The sequence below is a fragment of the Conger conger genome, chromosome 13, assembly GCF_963514075.1.
Source record: "Conger conger chromosome 13, fConCon1.1, whole genome shotgun sequence".
Lineage (NCBI taxonomy): Eukaryota > Metazoa > Chordata > Actinopteri > Anguilliformes > Congridae > Conger > Conger conger.
Genome location: NC_083772.1, coordinates 47,353,901 through 47,378,253, shown reverse-complemented (window position 1 = coordinate 47,378,253; position 24,353 = coordinate 47,353,901). Strand labels below are relative to the sequence as shown.

At 51.3% G+C, this 24,353-nt stretch overlaps 1 protein-coding gene and 1 pseudogene across 6 annotated transcripts in view; both read left to right on the top strand.

Annotated features, from left to right (window-relative positions):
- Positions 1-24,353, top strand: part of LOC133107602 (uncharacterized) — a 980,437-nt pseudogene that overhangs the window by 137,735 nt on the left and 818,349 nt on the right.
- Positions 1-24,353, top strand: part of atm (ATM serine/threonine kinase) — a 55,830-nt gene that overhangs the window by 28,193 nt on the left and 3,284 nt on the right. For 2 of the 6 annotated variants that reach the window (XM_061216273.1, XM_061216272.1), the window contains exons 32-59: positions 118-250; positions 1,638-1,733; positions 1,823-1,994; positions 3,184-3,325; positions 3,473-3,646; positions 4,905-5,082; positions 5,631-5,736; positions 6,798-6,956; positions 8,097-8,205; positions 9,043-9,131; positions 10,050-10,152; positions 10,239-10,387; positions 11,137-11,241; positions 11,378-11,497; positions 12,894-13,128; positions 13,533-13,697; positions 14,598-14,717; positions 15,824-16,041; positions 16,703-16,910; positions 17,276-17,401; positions 17,920-18,060; positions 18,443-18,581; positions 18,915-18,997; positions 19,362-19,502; positions 20,865-20,981; positions 22,154-22,303; positions 22,743-22,905; positions 23,945-24,031. In XM_061216273.1, the coding sequence (XP_061072257.1) occupies positions 118-250; positions 1,638-1,733; positions 1,823-1,994; positions 3,184-3,325; positions 3,473-3,646; positions 4,905-5,082; positions 5,631-5,736; positions 6,798-6,956; positions 8,097-8,205; positions 9,043-9,131; positions 10,050-10,152; positions 10,239-10,387; positions 11,137-11,241; positions 11,378-11,497; positions 12,894-13,128; positions 13,533-13,697; positions 14,598-14,717; positions 15,824-16,041; positions 16,703-16,910; positions 17,276-17,401; positions 17,920-18,060; positions 18,443-18,581; positions 18,915-18,997; positions 19,362-19,502; positions 20,865-20,981; positions 22,154-22,303; positions 22,743-22,905; positions 23,945-24,031 (3,928 nt within the window). Of the gene's footprint in view, positions 1-117; positions 266-1,637; positions 1,734-1,822; positions 2,019-3,183; positions 3,326-3,472; positions 3,647-4,904; positions 5,083-5,630; positions 5,737-6,797; positions 6,957-8,096; positions 8,206-9,042; positions 9,132-10,049; positions 10,153-10,238; positions 10,388-11,136; positions 11,242-11,377; positions 11,498-12,893; positions 13,129-13,532; positions 13,698-14,597; positions 14,718-15,823; positions 16,042-16,702; positions 16,911-17,275; positions 17,402-17,919; positions 18,061-18,442; positions 18,582-18,914; positions 18,998-19,361; positions 19,503-20,864; positions 20,982-22,153; positions 22,304-22,742; positions 22,906-23,944; positions 24,032-24,353 lie in introns of all 6 variants that reach the window. The other 4 variants (XM_061216270.1, XM_061216269.1, XM_061216271.1 and 1 more) reach the window with 4 other exon arrangements.

Below are 24,353 nucleotides of genomic sequence, written 5' to 3'. Positions count from 1 at the left end.
GTTCACCCTCACACAGGTAACAGCTCAAATACAGCACATTCATCCTTCACGCCATGGTCCTCTGTGTGTGTCCTTGTGGCAAATTGACCTGTGGGTCCTCTGTGTGTGTCCTTGCAGGAGATTGAGTACTTCCTATCGGTGTGTTGGTGCGACTCGCTGCCCCTGGCGCGGCTGGAGGGGCTGAAGGACCTGCGGGGGCAACTGCGCTCCCACCGGGGGCAGATCAGCGGCCTGCTGACGGAGTGCCAGGGTGGGGCCTGCGGGGGTATTTTTCTGTGGTCATGCTCACATGTCTCTGTGTATGGCTGCCTGTGCGCGTGAGTGGAGTGAGTGGAGTGAGTGGAGTGAGTGGAGTGAGTGGAGTGAGTGAGTGAGTGGAGTGAGTGGAGTGAGTGGGGTGAGTGGAGTGAGTGGAGTGAGTGAGTGGAGTGAGTGGAGTGAGTGAGTGGAGTGAGTGGAGTGAGTGGAGTGAGTGGAGTGAGTGAGTGGAGTGAGTGGAGTGAGTGAGTGGAGTGAGTGGAGTGAGTGGAGTGAGTGGAGTGAGTGGTGTGAGTGGAGTGAGTGGAGTGAGTGGGGTGAGTGGGGTGAGTGGAGTGAGTGGAGTGAGTGGTGTGAGTGGGGTGAGTGGAGTGAGTGGTGTGAGTGGGGTGAGTGGAGTGAGTGGGGTGAGTGGGGTGAGTGGAGTGAGTGGGGTGAGTGGGGTGAGTGGAGTGAGTGGAGTGAGTGGGGTGAGTGGTGTGAGTGGTGTGAGTGGTGTGAGTGGTGTGAGTGGAGTGAGTGGAGTGAAACTCCTCTGTGTGTAGCAGGCCCTGCAGACAGTGTGTGTGTGTGTGTGTGTGTGTGTGTGTGACTCCTCTGTGTGTAGCAGGCCCTGCAGACAGTGTGTGTGTGTGTGTGTGTGTGTGTGTGACTCCTCTGTGTGTAGCAGGCCCTGCAGACAGTGTGTGTGTGTGTGTGTGACTCCTCTGTGTGTAGCAGGCCCTGCAGACAGTGTGTGTGTGTGTGTGTGTGTAGCAGGCCCTGCAGACAGTGTGTGTGTGTGTATGTGTAACTCTCCTCTGTGTGTAGCAGGCCCTGCAGACAGTGTGTGTGTGTGTGTGTGTGTAGCAGGCCCTGCAGACAGTGTGTGTGTGTGTATGTGTAACACTCCTCTGTGTGTAGCAGGCCCTGCAGACAGTGTGTGTGTGTGTATAACTCTCTCCTCTGTGTGTAGCAGGCCCTGCACACAGTGTGTGTGTGTGTGTGTGTGTGTGTAGCAGGCCCTGCAGACAGTGTGTGTGTGTGTATGTGTAACTCTCCTCTGTGTGTAGCAGGCCCTGCAGACAGTGTGTGTGTGTGTGTGTGTGTGTGTGTGTGTGTGTGTGTAGCAGGCCCTGCAGACAGTGTGTGTGTGTGTATGTGTGTGTATGTGTAACTCTCCTCTGTGTGTAGCAGGCCCTGCAGACAGTGTGTGTGTGTGTGTGTGTGTAACTCTCTCCTCTGTGTGTAGCAGACCCTGCAGACAGTGTGTGTGTGTGTGTGTGTGTGTGTGTGTGTGTGTAACTCTCTCCTCTGTGTGTGTGCACTTTGTTGTACGTCGCTCTGGATAAGAGCGTCTGCTAAATGCCACGTAATGTAATGTAATGTAATGTGTGTAGCAGGCCCCGCAGACAGTGTGTTGGTGAGGTTGGTCCTGCGTCTCCTGCAGCTGTGTAAGCTGGCAGCCAATCACCCGGGAGGAGCCGATATCCTCGGTAGGCATGGGGGGTGGGCCATGGGCTGGTGAACGGGCGAATTAAACTGCATCCGCTAAACCCTGGACGGTGTGGTGGTCTTCCCCCAGAGGCCGCGGGGAGTTGCCTGGGGGAGCTGGGTCCTATAGACCTCTGCACCATCGCACTGCCCCATGGGAAGGATCGGGTCACCGCCCGCGCGGCCGAACTCTTCGGGGACATCGAGCTGCAGTGGACCTTTACCCTCTTCACCTGCATGAACAGCGCACTCACACACCACTGGTACGGCTCTGAGACTCACCACTGGTACGGCTCTGAGACACACACACCACTGGTCAGGCTCTGAGACTCACCACTGGTCAGGCTCTGAGACTCACCACTGGTCAGGCTCTGAGACTCACACACCACTGGTACGGCTCTGAGACACACACCACTGGTCAGGCTCTGAGACTCACCACTGGTCAGGCTCTGAGGCTCACACACCACTGGTCAGGCTCTGAGACTCACAAACCACTGGTCAGGCTCTGAGACTCACACCGCTGGTCAGGCTCTGAGACTCACACACCACTGGTACGGCTCTGAGACTCACACCACTGGTCAGGCTCTGAGACTCACACACCACTGGTCAGGCTCTGAGACTCACCACTGGTCAGGCTCTGAGACTCACTCACCACTGGTCAGGCTCTGAGACTCACACACCACTGGTACGGCTCTGAGACTCACACCACTGGTCAGGCTCTGAGACTCACACACCACTGGTCAGGCTCTGAGACTCACACACCACTGGTCAGGCTCTGAGACTCACACACCACTGGTCAGGCTCTGAGACTCACCACTGGTCAGGCTCTGAGACTCACACACCACTGGTACGGCTCTGAGACTCACACCACTGGTCAGGCTCTGAGACTCACACACCACTGGTCAGGCTCTGAGACTCACACACCACTGGTCAGGCTCTGAGACTCACACACCACTGGTCAGGCTCTGAGACTCACACCACTGGTCAGGCTCTGAGACTCACACACCACTGGTCAGGCTCTGAGACTCACACACCACTGGTCAGGCTCTGAGACTCACACACCACTGGTCAGGCTCTGAGACACACACCACTGGTCAGGCTCTGAGACTCACACACCACTGGTCAGGCTCTGAGACTCACACACCACTGGTCAGGCTCTGAGACTCACACCGCTGGTCAGGCTCTGAGACTCACACCGCTGGTCAGGCTCTGAGACTCACACCGCTGGTCACGCTCTGAGACTCACATTGAAACCTTATCATAACTATTCATACTGCCAACATCAGGCTTCAAGTGGGCTTATTGCCCCCCACCTAAGAAGTGGTGACGTTGCATGGGGTTGGTGGACTATTTGCTTGTTCTGCTTGCTACTCAAGGTTAAATGCATAAAAGGTTGTTTAATAAGATAATGAAATAATTGTTCAAAATGTATTTCTTCCGTTTGTGTTCCAGTATCAAGGTGAGGCAGGCAGCTGCTCAGTGCCTCAGGGACACCCTGGCCTCTCGGTGTGGGATGGAATTCTGGGCAGCATACAAAGACAGTCAGGACCCCATGCTGGTGTACTTCAGCCCCTTCAGATCAGCCAAGAAGAAGGTCTGTCCATCCGTCCGTCCGTCCTTCTTAAGCATACTGCTCTATTATTTATCATGTTATGCTTTCTGTTCCCCCCCCCCCTTGATTTCTTCAATGCCTTGAGTCTGACCTTTGGTAAAGGTGTGGTGTTGTTTCTGTCATCTGTAGATGGAAGTCAGAGCGGAGGTCAGGCCGGACTCCCGGGAGCAGCTGGAGAGCCTGGCTCTGTGGGACCCCCAGCAGGGGCAGCACTCTGATTGGCTGAGGAGGCTGTGTATGGCGCTGCTAGACAGCGGGGGGGTGCAGAGTGAAGCCCTGCTGCTCTCACGGCCCCTGTGCAAGGTAAGGGCCCCACTCAGACCCCTGTTCAGGTAAGGGCCCCACTCAGACCCCTGTTCAGGTAAGGGCCCCACTCAGACCCCTGTTCAGGTAAGGGCCCCACTCAGATCCCTGTTCAGGTAAGGGCCCCACTCAGACCCCTGTTCAGGTAAGGGCCCCACTCAGATCCCTGTTCAGGTAAGGGCCCCACTCAGACCCCTGTTCAGGTAAGGGCCCCACTCAGACCCCTGTTCAGGTAAGGGCCCCACTCAGATCCCTGTTCAGGTAAGGGCCCCACTCAGACCCCTGTTCAGGTAAGGGCCCCACTCAGACCCCTGTTCAGGTAAGGGCCCCACTCAGACCCCTGTTCAGGTAAGGGCCCCACTCAGATCCCTGTTCAGGTAAGGGCCCCACTCAGATCCCTGTTCAGGTAAGGCCCCACTCAGACCCCTGTTCAGGTAAGGGCCCCACTCAGACCCCTGTTCAGGTAAGGGCCCCACTCAGGCTCCTGTGTCAGGTACGGCCCCCACTCTCCCTGCCTTACTTGTCCTGAAAATGTACCCTGAAAAAAGTGAAACATTGGATAAACTTTAAAATTCTCTCAAATTCTTCTTTGAAAAAAAATGATTTGACTCAACTAAGAAATGAACCTATTAAATTAAGTGTTGAATCAATTTCAAATGTTTAGATGTGACCACTTTTTTAAGCTGATCCAAGGTTTGCATTTTTTGCAGTGTTGAGTGAATGCATATGACCAAATGAACTTGGTCTGCGTGTTTGTCGTTCAACATTAGGACTGCTCTTTGGCTGCTTTATTGCTGGGTTCTCAAGTTGTTCTTCCGCTTTCCCCTCTCAAACACACACACACACACACACACACACACGCGCACGTTCACACACACTCTCACACACTCGCACTCACACACACATACACACGCACACGCACTCACACACACTCACACACACGCACGTTCACACACTCACACACACACACACACACACACTCACACACATACACACACACACACACACACTCTCACACACACACACACACACTCTCACACACACACACACACACTCACACACTCACACACACACACACTCACACACACTCTCACACTCACACACACACACACACACACACTCTCACTCACACTCACACACACACGCACGTTCACATACACTCTCACACACACACGCACACACACGCGCACACACACACACACACACTCACACACTCACACACACACACACACACACACACACACACACACACTCACAGGTGAAGACGGATTTCTGCCAGACAGTCCTGCCCCTCTTCATCCATGATGTTCTGCTGCAGGACACAGACGGATCCTGGAGGACCCTGCTGTCCTGCCACATCAGAGACTTCTTCTCCTGCTGCGCCCGCAATAACCCTGCATCCAGTCGCTCTGCCACGCCCCTGCTCCCAGACTCCGGTCCGCTGACCTCTGACCCCCCCCCAATCGCAGACACTGGGCTCCATTCCAAGCTTTTTTTTTTCTCCACATTTTTCCTTTCATTGCTCCTGACCTAGAACTCGATCAAGGTTTTTTAGGACATTCCAACCCCTTAAATCTTCCTTCTAAGAACGAGAAGTAGAAGAATACCAATCTTTCCCTTGAGCAACAAAACATCAGTGCAGTATTTTTTCAGAAAACATGACGTATAAATGATTGACCTGTAGAGCCGCCTCTCCCCATCTGTCTGTAACTGACGTTGTTTCGAACTGACGTTTGAAGGAGCGAGGACATTTAATTTGCCTAATTCACGCTTTCTCGATTTCCCCGTCATTTATTTTTCTTGCCACTTTTCCTTGCCTCCCCCGACGGGTGAAGCTAGGAGTAGAAAAGAGCAAGACTGAGAAACAAAAGTGTTTGGAATGAGCCCTCTGTCACCTCCACCTTTTCTCCTGAACTCTGACCCCACCTGCTACCCTTTCTCCTCTGTTTCCCTAAGAAGGATGTTAACGTGTGTTTCTCCTCAGGAGGGTCGGACCCTGCTGGCCCCGGCCCGGTGGACAGAACGTCCTTGCGTACGATGCTGTCAGTTGTCCACTACCTGAGACAGCAGCCCAGACCGGGGCCCGGCAGGTCAGCTCTGCACCCCAGGACCTACATAACCAAACACACCAAACACACCAAACACACCAAACACACCAAACAAACCAAACAAACCAAACACACCAAACACACCAAACACACCAAACACACCAAACACACCGAGCACACCGAGCACACCAAACACACCAAACACACCGAGCACACCAAACAAACCAAGCACAAACAAGAATTAATTGTCATTTAGCAGGTGCTAAATGTTGACTTATAGTTGATTGAGACTAAGCAGGGGTCAGTGCTCCCTGGAGCAATGAGGGGTGAAGGGCCTTGCTCAAGGGCCCAACAGCTGTGCGTTTTTTAATGTGGCTACACCGGGGATTCAACCACCAACTGTCCAGGTCTCTGTCATGTACCTCAGGCACTAGGCTCCAGGCTGCCCCAGTCATGTACCTTAGCCACTAGGCTACAGGCTGCCCCAGTCATGTACCTTAGCCACTAGGCTACAGGCTGCCCCAGTCATGTATCTTAGCCACTAGGCTACAGGCTGCCCCAGTCATGTGCCTTAGCCACTAGGCTACAGGCTGCCCCAGTCATGTACCTTAGCCACTAGGCTACAGGCTGCCCCAGTCGTGTACCTTAGCCACTAGACTACGGTCATGTACCTTAGCCACTAGGCTACAGGCTGCCCCAGTCATGTACCTTAACCACTAGGCTACAGGCTGCCCCAGTCCTGTACCTTAGCCACTAGGCTACAGGCTGCCCCAGTCATGTACATTAGCCACTCAGCTACAGGCTGCCCCAGTCATTTACATTAGCCACTAGGCTACAGACTTCTGCTGTACGGGAAAGGAGTTTGCTCTGTCAGAACAAATGTCAAGGTTTAGATGTGGTGTAGTACAGTAGGCTATGCATTTTGGGATTTGAGATGATTTGGTCTCCTAATGCGTTCTGTCCTGTGGCTGTGTGCCATATGCAAGGTCAGCTGTCAATCAAACAAAATCAAACAGCCAGTCAATCAACCAACCGGTCAGTATATCAGTCAGTGAATGGCCCAGTCAGCGAATGGCCCAATCAGTGTGCGTTGTGTGTCGTAGCTCCTCCCTGGGGACGGTGTGTGACTCTAACTTCTGGCTGGAGCTGAACTACCTGGAGGTGTCCCGGGCGGCCGAGGGCTGCTCCGCCCACTTCACCGCTCTGCTCTACGCCGAGATCTACGTGGACGAGGTCCGGTCCCGCCTGGAGGAGGATCGCAGGTGAGGCCTGAGCCACTTTGTGCCACATTACCTCTATGGTACATTACCTCTGTGGTACATTAGCTCTGTGGTGCATTAGCTCTGTGGTGCATTAGCTCTGTTGTACATTAGCTCTGTGGTGCATTAGCTCTGTGGTGCATTAGCTCTGTTGTACATTTGCTCTGTTGTACATTAGCTCTGTGGTGCATCAGCTCTGTTGTACATTAGCTCTGTTGTACATTAGCTCTGTGGTACATTAGCTCTGTGGTACATTAGCTCTGTTGTACATTAGCTCTGTTGTACATTAGCTCTGTGGTGCATTAGCTCTGTTGTACATTAGCTCTGTGGTACATTAGCTCTGTGGTGCATTAGCTCTGTTGTACATTTGCTCTGTTGTACATTCGCTCTGTGGTACTACTCTGTGGTATCGGGTACCTTTTATAGGCCTTTTGTTTGCCATGTGTTTCAGTCCACATGAAGTGTCAGTGTTTCATTACTGGCACAAAAGGAGGAATTTCTCTTCATCAGAATGCTTGTTTGATCAGGAGGTCCCCCATGTTTGTGGATTCTTTCTTACGTTTTTTCGTGGCACTTTGTGTTATGATTGGACGGATCAGTTGACTTCGAACGCAGTGAGTTATTTCTGGAACATTCCTTGCTGTTCTAATATTTTGAATCCACCTGGCCCTGGTCAGTGAAATATCACCACTTCCAGGCGATTTATGCATCTGGCACGTTCACCAAGTGACCAAAGCCGGGTTTATTTTTTTACACAAAGCCCACGAGTGTGCTGTTTGCTGTCGTCATCTTTCCCTCTGCCTCTTTCCCTCTCTTTCACTCTTTCTCCCTCACTCTCTTCTCTTTTCTGCTTTTCTCTGATCCACAGAGAGCTGCATTGTGCCATCAAATAAATAATATTATACAGTACTTTCAATATGTCTTCCCTTCCTGGCTCAAATATGAGACTATTTGCCACAAAGAGCTCGGGAACGCAAACGTGTATTCAGACTGGTGCCCCACGGCCTGCACAATACAGGACGTTATGGTCACGTCAGTTCAGTTTGTCTTTTGGTTCCAGTAAACAGTAACCAAAGAGTACACGTGAGCTCCATTACGATGTGGGATGGTCCACTCAGGTCTCGTGTCTGTATGGTTCTGCAGGACCCAGTCCAAGACCTCCCGCCGGCTGGCGTTTGATGAGAGCAGCCAGAACTTCAGCATCGCTGGGCTGACTGAGAGGAGTGTGGAGGACACAGGCACCAGCCTGCAGGTGGAGCTCAACTGCCTTTCAACCGCTTTTCTGGAATCGACTGACTTGAAAGGGAACAGTTTTTTTTATTGTGAAAATAAAGCATGAACTATAACATTACAAAACATGGATTCTTAGAGATAAAATTACAGAAATATCTTATAACCAGAACATAAGTTTACAATGTTTGGCATCTTCCTTGTTCTTTAATGTGAAAATAGTTTCAGGGATGCACCGATATATCAGTACAGAATTGGAATCAGCCGATTTCAGCTTTCAGTCTTCCAATTGTATTTTCTCAAATAATCAATTGTGTACTAGGCTACAAGAAATATAAGCCAAGTGTTTAAATCTGTGGCTATTTTGTTCCCAAGAGGGGGCGCTCCTTCGTCCACCTCAAAGAATGTTCTGGAGAGTGCTGTTATGTGCAGGGCAGCCAAACCCAGCGGTGTGGAATTTCTGTGAATTGCTTTTCATTTCTTAATAAAAGTTCAGTTAATTAATAAAAGTCCAGTTAATTAATAAAAGTCCAGTTAAGGTGATGATACAACATCACAATGACAGGAACAAAAAAACAAAAAAAAATAATTCAAAAAATCCATTAATTTCCTGCATGAACTACATTGTTGTTTCATTTAATACTGTGAATGTGTTGCAATTACCTCTTACATTCAGGATATTACCTGATTTATCTGTGCAGGCATGTCTGAAAAGCTTAAGCTCTTTTGTCTGAATTTCCATGAACATTCTTTAAACAGTCGACGGTATCGGCCTTAAAAACCGCATTGGGATCTGTTGGGACCATGTTGACGTCATTGTGAGCTCATGCAGTGTTCTCGTGGTGTTTTTCGCTGTCAGGACCTGCTGATCGAGGTGTACAGGAGCATCGGGGAGCCAGACAGTCTGTACGGGTGTGCAGGGGCCAAGATGGCCAGTCCTCTGACCAGGTAACGGGGTTCATGGTGTAGCAGGTTTTCCATCCATAACAGTTTTTATGCACATTTAGAATTTGCACATAAAATGGAAATGCCTGAAATAAAGAAAACGGTGAAATATTGCACAAAGGTTTTTACGCTTGGCTGAGGTGGAGCAGTTGACGTATGGAAGAGGAGTATGGACGCACAGAACATATTTTTTTAATAAAGCTATAGATAAATGATGTGACAGAGACGATGCCTATACCTGTAGTTGTATACGGCGTAGTCCGTATTTGGACAGTGACAGAGAAGTTTTGTTGTTTTTGTTTGGTACTCCTGAAACAAACAGTTGAAATAACGTTATGTGGTTAAAATGCGGGCTTTCAGCGTTTAATTTTATACATAGTCCCTTCAGTTTTAGGGAACCAAAAGTAGTTGGACAAATTTTCAAACATAAATAAAGTCATCATATTCAATATTTAATTTGCAATCAATGACTGCCTGGAGTCTACGACCCACAGGCATCTCCACACACTGGGTGTCTTCCCTGGTGATGCTCTGCCAGGCCTGTACTGCAGCCCTCTTCAGCTCCTGCTTGTTTTGGGGGCTATTTGCCTTCAGTCTGGCCTTCACTTTTTTGCCTGAAAGACCTTCTTTGTTGGTTTGGCTGCATAGTTTGGATCATTGTCCTGCTGTGGACTTCGCGAACATCGACTTAGAATGTTGAAATATGGTAAATGATCTGCATTTATGTTGCGCCTTTACAATTGATGCTCCTCATTCACCCATACACACACACACTCACACACCAATGGTGATTGGCTGCCAATTGGGGGTTATGTGTCACTTCGACACACCCAGGGTAGGATTGAACCGGCGACCCTCCCACTGCCAGACGACTTTTCTTACCTCCTGACCCAATGTCGGCCCATATTTTGTGTTTGGTAGGATCAGGACGTACGAGCACGAGGCTCTGTGGGGGAAAGCTCTGGCCACCTATGACCTGCACACCGGCCTCTCAGACGTCACCCGACATGTGGGGATTGTGGAGGTAACCCGGGGTGCTGCTGGGATGTCGGGTGGGGGCGCGGGGGTGAAGTTGGGTGTGGTGTCTGACTGTGACCCTTCCCCTTGCAGGCCCTGCAGAATTTTGGGCTGTGTGGCACCCTGGTGACCTATCTGAGGGGCCTGGAGAGCGAGGGGGCAGAGTGGGGGGCCGAACTCAGGGAGCTGCAGTTCCAGGCAGCCTGGAGGAACACACAGTGGGACTGCGACCTGTCGGACAGGTGTGTGTGTGTGTGTGTGTGTGTGTCTCTGTGTGTGTGTGTGTCTCTGTGTGTGTGTGTGTCTGTGTGTGTGTGTGTGTCTGTCTGTGTCTGTGTGTCTATGTGTCTGTGTGTGTGTGTGTCTCTGTGTGTGTGTGTGTGTGTGTGTGTGTGTGTGTGTCTGTGTCTGTGTGTGTGTCTCTGTGTCTGTTACATTACATTACATTACATTATGTGGCATTTAGCAGACGCTCTTATCCAGAGCAACGTACAACAAAGTGCAAATCAAACACAAGAACAAGTGCAAAAGTGGACCTGAGAGGACAGTAGTGTTCCGAGTCCTAGTGTAAACATACAGAAATTCAGAACCCTTGAAGAGTACAATCAACTTTCAAACTAGCATACCACAGTTGGCAGCTAGAATACAACAATACAACAGCCAATAAAAACAACAATACCTATACAAGTAACGATATCTATACATAAGTGCCATTACGGTCTAAGGCTAATCACGGTGATTGTGAGTTGGGGAGGGAAAGGTGTAGCCTGAAGAGATGGGTCTTCAGGCTATGTGTGTCTTTATGTCTGTGTGTCTGTATGTCTGTATGTCTGTGTGTGTGTGTGTGTGTGTGTCTGTATGTCTGTGTGTATATGTGTGTGTCTGTGTCTGTATGTCTGTGTGTCAGTGTGTGTTGTGAGCTGTGTATCCGTGTGTGTGCTCAGTGTTACAGTGTTACACCCCCACTGTAATTGTGTGTGTTGTGTTTCAGGAGTGACAGAGTGGCCCCTGGCTTTAATGAGTCAGTGTTCTGTGCCCTCCAGGCCCTGAGGGACAGAGAGCTCTCAGTGTTCAGCCAAACGCTCAAAACCACCAGGTACTACACACACGCACACACACACACACACACACACACACACCCCTAAACCCCTCTCACCATCTGCACCGCAACACATACCCACCCATATATCCTGCCTGTGTGTGTGTGTGTGTGTGTGTGTGTGTTTTTTTAGGGTCTCGGAGGTGGAGGTTCTGTGCAGAGACAGTCTGGAGGCGGTGTCCTCTCTGTACCCGGCACTCTGTAACCTGCAGAGGATCAGTGAGCTGGAGAGCGTGGGAGAGCTCTGCTGCAGGTCAGTCCCACAGAGCGGGTCACTCACACCGAGCGGGTCAGTCACACCGAGCAGGTCAGTCCCACAGGACGGGTCGCTCACACAGAGCGGGTCACTCCCACAGAGCGGGTCACTCCCACAGAGCGGGTCAGTCCCACAGAGCGGGTCAGTCCCACAGAGCGGGTCACTCACACCGAGCGGGTCAGTCACACCGAGCAGGTCAGTCACACAGAGCGGGTCACTCACACAGAGCGGGTCAGTCCCACTGAGCGGGTCAGTCACACAGAGCGGGTCACTCACACAGAGCGGGTCAGTCCCACAGAGCGAGTCAGTCCCCCCGAGCGGGTCAGTCACACAGAGCGGGTCACTCACACAGAGCGGGTCAGTCCCACAGAGCGGGTCACTCACACCGAGCAGGTCAGTCACACAGAGCGGGTCGCTCACACAGAGCGAGTCACTCACACCGAGCAGGTCAGTCACACAGAGCGAGTCACTCACACCGAGCAGGTCAGTCCCCCCGAGCGGGTCGCTCACACAGAGCAGGTCAGTCACACAGAGTGGGTCAGTCACACAGAGCGGGTCAGTAACACAGAGCGGGTCGCTCACACAGAGCGGGTCACTCACACAGAGCGGGTCACTCACACAGAGCGGGTCGCTCACACAGAACGAGTCAGTCACACCGAGCAGGTCAGTCACACAGAGCGGGTCGCTCACACAGAGCAGGTCGCTCACACCGAGCAGGTCAGTCCCCCCGAGCGGGTCAGTCCCACAGAGCGGGTCAGTCCCACAGAGCGGGTCAGTCACACAGAGCGGGTCACTCACACCGAGCGGGTCAGTCACACAGAGCGGGTCGCTCACACAGAGCGGGTCAGTCACACAGAGCGGGTCGCTCACACAGAGCGGGTCCCGAGCGGGTCAGTCCCACAGAGCGGGTCAGTCACACAGAGCGGGTCGCTCACACAGAGCGGGTCAGTCACTAATCTCAGTCTCATGCAGGATGATCACTTTATAAATATTATAAAACAAACATGCTGAGTCCCTACTATTATACACTGAGAGCCTAGTTGATTCTGCTGAATACCTTGCTTGTTTTGTGTTTGTTATTCTATAAACTCCTCGGCCCTCTTCTGGATGTGGCTTTTTCATTTCTGTGCTGTATTTGAAAAGCTAAGTGGAAAGCGACTAATAAAGCTGTTTTAGGAATCATATCAGAGAGTGTTTCCATAGCTCAGTGCTCTCAGCACACGGTCGTCTGCAGCAGAGGCTGGGTTGAGAATGTGGCGTAGATGTTTTTGTATGTAAACATTGTCCGGTCATAGACTGACAGAGGCTGGGTTGAGAATGTGGCGTAGATGTTTTTGTATGTAAACATTGTCCGGTCATAGACTGACAGAGGCTGGTTCTCTCCCTGACGCAGCGCTCTGACGGAGCGTGGCCTGGCGGAGGTGCAGGGCCGCTGGCGGGAGCACGGGGAGCTCCTGGAGAACAGCGAGTTCAGCCTGCTGGAGCCCATCCTGGCGCTCCGCACGGCGGTCCAGGAGACGCTCATCCTGCGGGAGGACGACGCGGACAGGAAGCAGTACCTGCACCATGCCCTGGCCGCTCACCTGCTGCAGCTCTGCAAGCTGGCCCGCTCTGCCGGACACACACAGGCCAGTCCCGGGCCCCGCTGGGGGTGTGCATATCCACATGCATGTGCATGCCGATAATCACGCTATTCACATATGAAAGTGTGGAGGCTAAAAGCAGTCACATCCACAGTCAGTGGCACTGTCGGGTAGTGCCCGTCAGAATAAATGGGGAGTCATCGCATTCGGCCTGGTACATGGTCCTAACCTGGTTTTGACCTTGTTCTGCCATGGTTTTGACCTGCTTCTGTTTTGGCTCTGACCTGGTTTTCATCTAGCCTGGCTCTGGCCTGGTTCTGGCCTGGTTCTGGCCTGGTTCTGACTTGGCTCTGACTTGGCTCTGGCCTGGTTCTGGCCTGGTTCTGACCTGGTTCTGGCCTGGTTCTGGCCTGTTCTGACCTGATCAAATCCTGGCTCTCCCCCTGCAGCTGGCAGAGAAGGCAGCCTATCAGATGAAGCAGCACAGCTGGCCCAGCGGGGGGTGGGGCCCATCGCCGTGGCAACTGGAGGAGGTGCAGGTGTTCTGGGCCAAGCAGGAGCACAACCTGGCGCTGGGCCTCCTTCGACAGATGATCGACACACTTAGCGACCAGGTAAGAGGCGCCGAGCAAACAGGTGAGGCTTGCATGGTCTCCAGGTGTGGAGCCTGATGGTGTGGTCCCTCTGCAGGCCAGCTCTGTATCCTCTCAGAGCTCTGTTGCAACTGGAAACCTTTGCACACCTGAAAAGGTTGTCCATTGAGGTGTGTGCACTTAAGAAACAAATTTAAAGGCTTTAAAACTTCAACTGTAAAGACATTGTGTCAAAGTTTACCTTTGAGCTGTTTAAACATTTGCCCCCATGTTTGAAAAAACTGTCATTTTTGTGAGATGTGTGTTGTGGTCTTTTGTCTTAAGTAAGTAAGCTGTAATGTTCTGCAGTTTGAAGTGTTTTGTGTGTATGCGAGCGTGAGTGAGTGTGTAAATGCGTGTGTGTGCGTGCGTGTGTGTGTGTGTGTGTGCTCCTGTGTGTAGGTGTGTGAGACTGCATGTGTGTGTGTGTCTGTGTGTATGTGTCTGTGTGTATGTGTGTGAGACTGAGTGTGTATGGTCCTGTGTGGAGTTGTGTGTCTGTGTCTAGGTGTGTATGTGTGTGAGACTGAGTGTGTGTGCTCCTGTGTGTAGGTGTGTGAGACTGAGTGTGTGTGCTCCTGTGTGTATGTGTGTGAGACTGAGTGTGTGTGCTCCTGTGTGTAGGTGTGTGTGAGACTGAGTGTGTGTGCTCCTGTGTGTAGGTGTGTGTGAGACTGAGTGTGTGTGCTCCTGTGTGTTGGTGTTTGTGAGACTGAGTGTGTGTGCTCCTGTGTGTATGTGTGTGAGACTGAGTGTGTGTGCTCCTGTGTGTATGTGTGTGAGACTGAGTGTGTGTGCTCCTGTGTGTAGGTGTGTGAGACTGAGTGTGTGTGCTCCTGTGTGTATGTGTGTGAGACTGAGTGTGTGTGCTCCTGTGTGTAGGTGGAGTTTAACCCAGCGTTGCAGCCCACGTACGCGGAGTGTCTGAGGCTCTGTGGGAGCTGGTTGGCTGAAACGTGTCTGGAGAGCCCCGGGGTTATTCTGGAGAAGTACCTGGAAAAGGTAGAACTCCGCCCACCTCTGACTTCATCGCCTAAAATGTCCCATATTGTGGAAAACAACATTACATTATATTACATTATTGGCATTTTGACAGACACTCTTATCCAGAGCGACGTACAGTTGATTAGACTAACCAGAAGGCAATCCTCCCCTGGAGCAATGCAGGATTAAGGGCCTTGCTCAAGGGCCCAACGGCTGTGCAGATCTTATTGTGGCTACACCGGGATTAGAACCACCGACCTTGCGGGTCCCAGTCATTTACCTTAACCACTACGATACAATTACCTTTCCTATGTGGATTATAAAGGAGTTAAAGGTGCTATAAATACACTGAAATTATCAAAACCCACAGTGCCCTAATATAGCCACACAATCCGTATGAAGAAACTCTATTTAAATGAGCGCTTTGCACCTTGTAGCCACAAGTGCTGGGTAGTGACATGTGGCGGTGTTGGGTAGAGCCATGATAAAGGGTGGTTGTGTGGCGGTGTTGGGTAGTGCTATGGTGAAGGGCGGTGTTGGGTAGTGCTGTGGTAAAGGGCGGTGTTGGGTAGTGCTGTGGTAAAGGGCGGTGTTGGGTAGTGCTGTGGTAAAGGGAGGTTGTGTGGTGGTGTTGGGTAGTGCTGTGGTAAAGGGCGGTGTTGGGTAGTGCTGTGGTAAAGGGCGGCGTTGGGTAGTGCTGTGGTAAAGGGAGGTTGTGTGGCGGTGTTGGGTAGTTCTGTGGTAAAGGGAGGTTGTGTGGTGGTGTTGGGTAGTGCTGTGGTAAAGGGAGGTTGTGGGGCGGTGTTGGGTAGTGCTGTGGTAAAGGGAGGTTGTGTGGTGGTGTTGGGTAGTGCTGTGGTAAAGGGCGGTTGTGTGGCGGTGTTGGGTAGTGCTGTGGTAAAGGGAGGTTGTGTGGCAGTGTTGGGTAGTGCTGTGGTAAAGGGCGGTTGTGTGGCGGTGTTGGGTAGTGCTGTGGTAAAGGGAGGTTGTGTGGTGGTGTTGGGTAGTGCTGTGGTAAAGGGCGGTTGTGTGGCGGTGTTGGGTAGTGCTGTGGTAAAGGGAGGTTGTGTGGCGGTGTTGGGTAGTGCTGTGGTAAAGGGCGGTTGTGTGGCGGTGTTGGGTAGGCGGTGGAGGTGATGGAGGAGCACTCAGGAGGGGAGGACCCTCGGCTGCTCGCCCAGAAGACCCAGGCGTACCTCTCCCTGGCCCGCTTCTCGGACGCGCAGTACCAGAGCATGGAGAACTACATGAAGTCCTCCGAGTTCCAGGATAAACAGGCGCTGCTCGAGAAGGCCAAGGAGGAGGTGCAGCTCATGAGAGAGCACAACGTCAACACCAACAGGTGGGTTTCCATAGGGACCGCTCACCAAGCAACATGTCACCATGAGACCATCACCACAGATCAGATGACACCTGAGGGTAGTGGGGGTTGGGTCACGCAGTTAGAGCCGCCAGCACTCTGTTCTGTTAAAGCCTGTCAGGCTCTAGTCGCTGTGCTGCTGCAGTAAAAAGGCCAACATGATGCTGGGATATATAACCAAAAGTAGATTTATAAATCGGAAATTGGAGGCAGTCTCCCCTCCACCTCAGCTGATGTGTGGGATTGTGGTGTAAAATAGCTGCCGTTCCATGGCCTTCATCACTGTGAACACTGAGTCACCGGCTGGTGAGAAAAGCGCTATATTAAAGCAAGGAAGTATTACTATTATAAGCTATACTTTTCTTATGCTATACCTTTGTCCGACCACACTTAGTAGAATTCAGTATTATGTGCAGTTCTAGGGATCGCACTATGAGAAATACTGGTACTGGAAAACAGTCAAAGAAGGGCAGCTTAATTGATTCCTGGTATAAAAGACAATGAGGATTTGATTGAGGCTTTATAATTCATAAAAGGCAGGCTAGCATAACTGGTGGTTAGCAGAAGGGTGGGACGAGTGGCCCTTTGGCAAGTACAGGGTGAAGGTGCGCAGGTTAACGGTGTTGCCGTGGCGACCCTGCAGGTACACGGTGAAGGTGCAGCGGGAGCTGGAGTTGGATGAGCGGGCCTTGGCGGCTCTGCGGGAGGACCGGAGCCTCTTCCTGCTCAAGGCCGTGCAGAACTACATCCTGTGTCTGCAGCTGGGCGAGCAGCAGGACCTGTGGGTGTTCCGCCTGGCGTCGCTGTGGCTGGGGAACGCAGAGAACCCCGACCTCAACCGCGCCGTCAAGGTAGGCCCCGCAACCATCCTGAACCGGCGTAAAGGTAGGCCCCGCAACCATCCTCAACCGCGCTGTAAAGGTAGGCCCTGCAACCATCCTGAACCGCCGTAAAGGTAGGCCCTGCAACCATCCTGAACCGCCGTAAAGGTAGGCCCTGCAACCATCCTCATCCGCCGTAAAGGTAGGCCCTGCAACCATCCTCATCCACCGTAAAGGTAGGCCCCACAACCGTCCCCCCCCTTAACCTGTTCCTTAACAACATGACATCACCATGAAGACAACGCTTCCCATCCACCCATCCCACTGTCCTAACCTGTTGCTTGGAGACCAGGCTACTCGGACCGCCCGTGCTCAGTGTGCTTCTTCCTCTGCAGGAGGCTGTCCAGAGGATTCCGTCCTACAAGTTTCTGCCCCTGATGTACCAGCTGGCTGCCCGCATGGGCACCAAGGTCCCCCGAGGCAGCAGCGAGGACCTCGGCTTCCACGACGTCCTCATCGAGGTGAGCGCCGCACGCACTGAGGAAGGGCCATGGGCCCCGCCTGCCAGCCTGGGCTCCTCAGCTACGGCCCGGGGGTTCCAGAGGCTCCTCTGCCATCATCTTTACAATGGCCGTGAGACTTGGTCTTATAAATCAGAGGTTGTCCCAGTCCCCAGTGGGGTGTGAGCTGTCTTTCACATTTTCAGTTTTGGTGAAAAACCTAAAATATGTCGGAGGCATTCTCTCTACAGACTTATAGGCTATAGCATTTCTATTACTACATTGCCCACAATTCATGCCCACCTGCAGTCTGTTATCTATGCCAAACAACTGCCGTGAATAAGGAAAAGCCATGGAGTGAGGAGAGTATTGCATTCACGTTGAAGTCCAAGTGCACAATGGTGTCACCTCTGGCCTTCCAAGTCTTACAAAAACACTCTCAGTATCCACAGTCTGGTAAAGTCCATATTGTAGCACTGTGTGGTCCATGTTAATCCCTGTATTCCGCCACTGTAATGAGAGATTATTCCGCCCCTCAGCTAATCCGCCAGACATCGCTGGACCACCCTCACCACACCCTGTTCATCATCCTGGCGCTGGTCAACGCCAACAAGGACGAGAACTTCTCCCGAAACCGGCTGTCCCGCTCAGTCCCCCGCCACCCATCCCAACTGGACACGGTGGGTGACACTTCCTGGCATTTCCTGACACTTCCCGGTGAGACAACATACACCATGTCGTCTACTCCAAAATCTGAGCAGCAGACTCAACCTATTGAATCATTAATAAATATAAACCTCGAAGAGAGAGGTTGTCAACGTAGAGCCTGTCTAATGCTCACCGGGAGAGAGGCTTTATTGGATATAGGATGAGAATGCAAAAACATAATAACAACAGCCAAATAAGCCAGTCTTAGCTCATCATCTCAAAGGCACTGTTTACTGGCCTATTTTGTTTAAAATATATGAAATGTAGAAATGTAGAAATTGTTTGACACTGAACAAATCGTTCTTATAATGAGGTAAAACTTGTAGTGAGCTGTTCTTGTGTGTGCTGTTCCAGGAGCGTTCGGAGGTAGCACTCAGGATCATCAATGAGATCCGGAGGGAGAAAGGGCGGATGGTCAGAGGCCTTGAGGCCCTCAGTAACGCCTACATCACCCTGGCCTACCTGGACGCCAGCCGTCACAAGACCGAGAAGAGTGAGTGACCCACCACAAAGAAAAGCGCTGTTCTCAGACTCCATCCTTTAACTTGCTGCTGGTAAATCCAAAATAGTGAACCGATTGAAATTATCTCAAAGAAGAGGTGACCCAAGTGTCCATAACAGAAAATTAAACTCTTTACTTACTTACTGCCGGATGTGGGGGCACCAGTACATTGGAACATACTGTAATTATTACACAATAGCCACAGAATATTACGAAAAAACCAACAGCATCCACAGGACAGAGTTAGAGAAGCCCTGCTCTAAAAGCTGTGTGAGGTTCCACTCTTGATTGACTCACTTTAACCTGTCTCTGCCTCTGTTCTAGAAGCCATACCCATTCCGTCTGACCAGCCTATTATGCAGATTAAGGATCTGGATGACATTGTGATCCCCACAATGGAGATCAAGGTATGTAGGAGGCCACTGTGGAGCTGAAACCCAGCCTTATGGGCCCAGAACTCTTACAACATCACTGGGTTTGCGTATTCACTTGTGGTTTGTGGGATTGTTGGTTCCCACAATGCGTTATGCAATTTTTGGTGTTTTGTGGAATGCCAAGAAGTTAAAGAATATAAATTGGAAAACATCTTTTGCAAAACAACTGGCTAGTTTGTAAATGGTGTTGAGCTAATGCTAACCCAAGGCTCTGATTTGAGTTTAATGAAAAGAACATGTCATGCACAGTTCCCAGACCCAGAAGTGTATACCGAAATCTATGTAGATTTCTATACCATGTACCCCAGTCAGAACGCTTGCGTTTTCGTGCACACAGGTGGTCCCCTCTGGTCAGTACGATGACTTGGTGACCATCAGGTCCTTCAAGCCCCACTACCACCTCGCTGGAGGAGTGAACCTGCCCAAGATCATCGACTGTGTGGGTTCAGACGGCAAGGCCCGGAGGCAGCTGGTCAAGGTGAGGTCACCTGCTCTCTGCAGCCCACCTGGTGTGCTGGTCAAGGTGAGGTCACCTGCTCTCTGCAGCCCACCTGGTGTGCTGGTCAAGGTGAGGTCACCTGCTCTCTGCAGCCCACCTAGTGTGCTGGTCAAGGTGAGGTCACCTGCTCTCTGCAGCCCACCTGGTGTGCTGGTCAAGGTGAGGTCACCTGCTCTCTGCAGCGCACCTAGTGTGCTGGTCAAGGTGAGGTCACCTGCCCTCTGCAGCGCACCTGGTGTGTTGGTCAAGGTGAGGTCACCTGCTCTCTGCAGCCCACCTGGTGTGCTGGTCAAGGTGAGGTCACCTGCTCTCTGCAGCGCACCTGGTGTGCTGGTCAAGGTGAGGTCACCTGCACTCTGCAGCGCACCTGGTGTGTTGGTTAAGGTGAGGTCACCTGCTCTCTGCAGCCCACCTGGTGTGCTGGTCAAGGTGAGGTCACCTGCTCTCTGCAGCCCACCTGGTGTGCTGGTCAAGGTGAGGTCACCTGCTCTCTGCAGCGCACCTGGTGTGCTGGTCAAGGTGAGGTCACCTGCACTCTGCAGCGCACCTGGTGTGTTGGTTAAGGTGAGGTCACCTGCTCTCTGCAGCCCACCTGGTGTGCTGGTCAAGGTGAGGTTACCTGCTCTCTGCAGCGCACCTGGTGTGCTGGTCAAGGTGAGGTCACCTGCTCTCTGCAGCGCACCTGGTGTGTTGGTCAAGGTTAGGTCCAGGGTTAGGGTTAGGTCCCCCACAGGGTGACTCTGCCAGTGAGAAAACTGCAGAACGAAAGTACACAGAATTTTTAAACTTGAGCAAATGTACTCTTTCTGAACAAAACTGAACCTTGCATGCAAGTGTGAGTGCTCAACAAATTTCTGCAAGTTCCCAGTGTCAATTATTAGCCAGATATTTTTAAGAGCATAACAGATGCTGGAATTGTTGCATTGATCATTGTAAACGTGTCTTTACAGGAATTACGCTCTTCCGTCTGGTTAATGGGTAACCACAGATTAGATTGGAGCAGTGTTGAGTTTCACTCGTGACAGGGCTTGGCTGTGCTTGAGGTGCTAAGGGAAGTAATTTGTGCTCAGACTCATGTACAGTCGGTTCCAGAATTATTGGCGCCCCTGACTGGCAATGCACAAAAAAATTATAAAAAAGAAATAGATAAAAATAAACAATATCATTTTTGATATTGTCAACAGACTTTGTACTCTACCCACCTCTGCTCATCTGTACCTTGTCTACAGTATATGCTGCATCAATGTTCCTTTCGCTGATTGGTCCACGCTCAGGTTGAGTACATTTATTCTGTGCTGTGATTCGTCCCTGCTGTCATACTGTGCACTGATTGGTCCGCAGGGCCAGGATGACCTACGGCAGGATGCTGTCATGCAGCAGGTGTTCCAGATGTGCTCGACGCTGCTGCAGCGCAACGCTGAGACGAGGAAGAGGAAGCTCAACATCTGCCGCTACAAGGTACCATCTCGCCCAGCGTTTGGGGCTTGAGCTATGCAGGGTGTTCTAGCTCATTGTTGCCCCTCCTCGGCCGGCTGAAATGGCTGCCTGTCCTCGGGTGTATAAAATGGCTGCCTGTCCTCGGGTGTATAAAATGGCTGCCTGTCCTCGGGTAGGTAAAATGGCTGACTGGCTCCTCAGGTGTGTAAAATGGCTGACTGGCTCCTTGGGTGGGTAAGATGGCTGACTGGCTCCTCAGGTTGGTAAAATGGCTGACGAGCTCCTCAGGTTGGTAAAATGGCTGACAGGCTTCTCAGGTGGGTAAAATGGCTGCCGGTCCTCAGGGAAGGTACAATGGCTGACGAGCTCCTCAGGTGGGTAAAATGGCTGACTGGCTCCTTGGGTGGGTAAGATGGCTGACTGGCTCCTCAGGTTGGTAAAATGGCTGACAGGCTTCTCAGGTGGGTAAAATGGCTGCCGGTCCTCGGGTAGGTACAATGGCTGACGAGCTCCTCAGGTGGGTAAAATGGCTGACGGGCTCCTGAGGTGTGTAAAATGGCTGCCGGTGCTCAGGTGTGTACAATGGCTGACTGGCTCCTTGGGTGTGTAAAATGGCTGACTGGCTCCTTGGGTGTGTAAAATGGCTGACTGGCTTCTTGGGTGTGTAAAATGGCTGCCGATCTTCGGGTGGGTAAAACAGCTGCCTGTCTTCGGGTGTGTAAAATGGCTGCCTGTCCTCGGGTAGGTAAAATGGCTGCCACTCCTTGGGTAAGTAAAATGGCTGCCACTCCTTGGGTAGGTAAAATGGCTGCCGGGCTCCTCAGGTGTGTAAAATGGCTGCCACTCCTTGGGTAGGTAAAATGGCTGCTTGTCCTCAGGTGTGTAAAATGGCTGACTGGCTCCTTAGGTGTGTAAAATGGCTGCCACTCCTTGGGTAGGTAAAATGGCTGCCTGTCCTCAGGAGTGTAAAATGGCTGACCGGCTCCTTAGGTGTGTAAAATGGCTGACTGGCTCCTTAGGTGTGTAAAATGGCTGCCTGTCCTCAGGTGTGTAAAATGGCTGACTGGCTCCTTGGGTGGGTAAAATGGCTGACGGGCTTCTAAGGTGGGTAAAATGGCTGCCGGTCCTTGGGTGGGTAAGATGGCTGCCAGTCTTCGGGTGGGTATAATGGCTGACGGGCGCTCTGTTGGCAGGTGGTGCCCTTATCGCAGCGCAGCGGGGTCCTGGAGTGGTGCAGTGGCACCGTGCCCCTCGGGGACTTCCTGGTCGACCCTCAGAAGGGAGCGCACCATCGCTTCCGCCCCAGGGACTGGACCAGCCTGGCCTGCCGCAGGAAGATGCACGTGAGGCTGCCGATCGCCCAGCGCTCTGTACTCCCATTGGTTCACGCTTTAGTGTTCCATGCCATGATTGGTCCATGCTTCCCTTCCAGAGCTTGGAGAGTGACACATCTCTTTGTGTTATCTGCTTCCCTGTTATACTTTGTGTTCAATTTCAAACAGACAGAAGGCAATTGCTACAGAGCACAGCTTGGATTGCAAGTGATTGCCGTTGACACTTAAAAGTCTAGACTACTGATTTTGCATTACCACTGTGGGGTGTGGTCTTAACATTGTGTCTGACATTTTTGTTGCTTTCAGAATGCATAATATTTCAGAATTAACGAAACAAGCTCTCCTATCAGAACTTAAATGAAGACACTGTGGCATTGGACGGGAGTGAAAGATGTTTTACCTTCAACATGTCCTGTATTTCCTGTCCCATGGGCCATATCACGCGCAGGAAGCGATAAAGGCACGTTCGGACATGATCCAGGCCTACAGCGAGGTGTGCCAGAACTTCCGGCCGGTATTCCGCTACTTCTGCATGGAGCGGTTCCTGGACCCCGCGGTGTGGATGGAGAAACGGCTAGCCTACACCCGGAGCGTCGCCACCTCTTCCATCGGTAACCCTGCCCATCTCCCCACTGCAGTCAGAACAGCAGAAACCCTGCCCATCTCCCCACTGCAGTCAGAACAGCAGAAACCCTGCCCATCTCCCCACTGCAGTCAGAACAGCAGAAACCCTGCCCATCTCCCCACTGCAGCCAGAACAGCAGAAACCCTACTCAGCTTGCACCATACCTCCCCTGACCCCTCCAGATAACCTTTATTTTTCTCTTTCTTTCCGTTTACCTTTGATAATGTCTCACTTATGGCTGTGTAAAGATAGGTTATCTGTGTTGTGGTACTTTCTTTAGTTACAGTACAAATTCTTATTTCTTAGGTTAACATTACTCATATTGATTATGAATGGTCCTCTGTACCTTCTTGTTGATATATGGTATTCTTGAGAGGTTCACAGATGTTCTAACATAACATAATGACAAAAACAGGCCATTCAGCCCTCAGCTTCTCCCGCCACTAAAGTGTACCTCCTGCTTAGTTTACCTAAACGCTAGATAGTATCTGTCACCACTTCTGTGCATTCTCTGGATTAGAGCGTCAGCTTCAGTAAGTCATTGCAAAGTTAAGTAATATAACAAGCCACCATAGTCTGAACACTGAGAACATGGTTAACTCACCATGTGAGTAACACTGAGTTCTGCTATATCTCCACAGCACCAGCTAGGACAGTTTTAGTGACACATTCACATTCAGTCTCTAAAGATTCCACTCCTGATGGTGCTGGTTGGAGAAGGTTCTGGAGCGATAATATTGGAACGGCTGTTGCCAGGGTATTTTGCTTGTTCAAGTTGCTGATACTATTTCAGGATATCCAAAACATAATATTGGCTTCAGTGGTAAGGAGACAAAAGTTCCAATGTTAAGAATAAAGAGTTGGGTTTCTGGTGGATCTGTGGTCTAGTATTGCTCTGTGTGTTTAGCACTGTGCATAGCCTGACATTCTCTGCCGTTCAGACGCACTAATACTCTGATAGCACTGCGGGAAATGAATGTTCTCACCCATGACCCATGACCCATGACCCCTGACCCTCTCTGCAGTGGGCTACATCGTTGGGCTCGGGGACAGACACATCCAGAACATTCTCATCGACGAGCAGAGTGCTGAGCTTGTGCACATCGACTTAGGTGAGGGGAGGAGCCGGTCTGTTCAGGGTCCCCACTGCTCGAAAATCCCTGAAAAGCTTCACCTTTATAAGAATTATATCAGTTTCCAGTTGTTGAAAATACAAAAAAACTCTTGGTTTTTCAGTCTGCTTCAGTATTCTTGCTGAGAGAATTTGGTCAAAAGAGTCTCTCCACAGTTTATACATATTACATGCCTTTAGAGAATGATCCGAGCTGAGACTACAATGGTTGCTGTTTGTATTCGGAGTTAAATGTACAGAGCCTGGAGCAGCCTTCAAATGCAAGGCTACTCGGGACATTTTCTTACTTTAGAAAGTAAGAG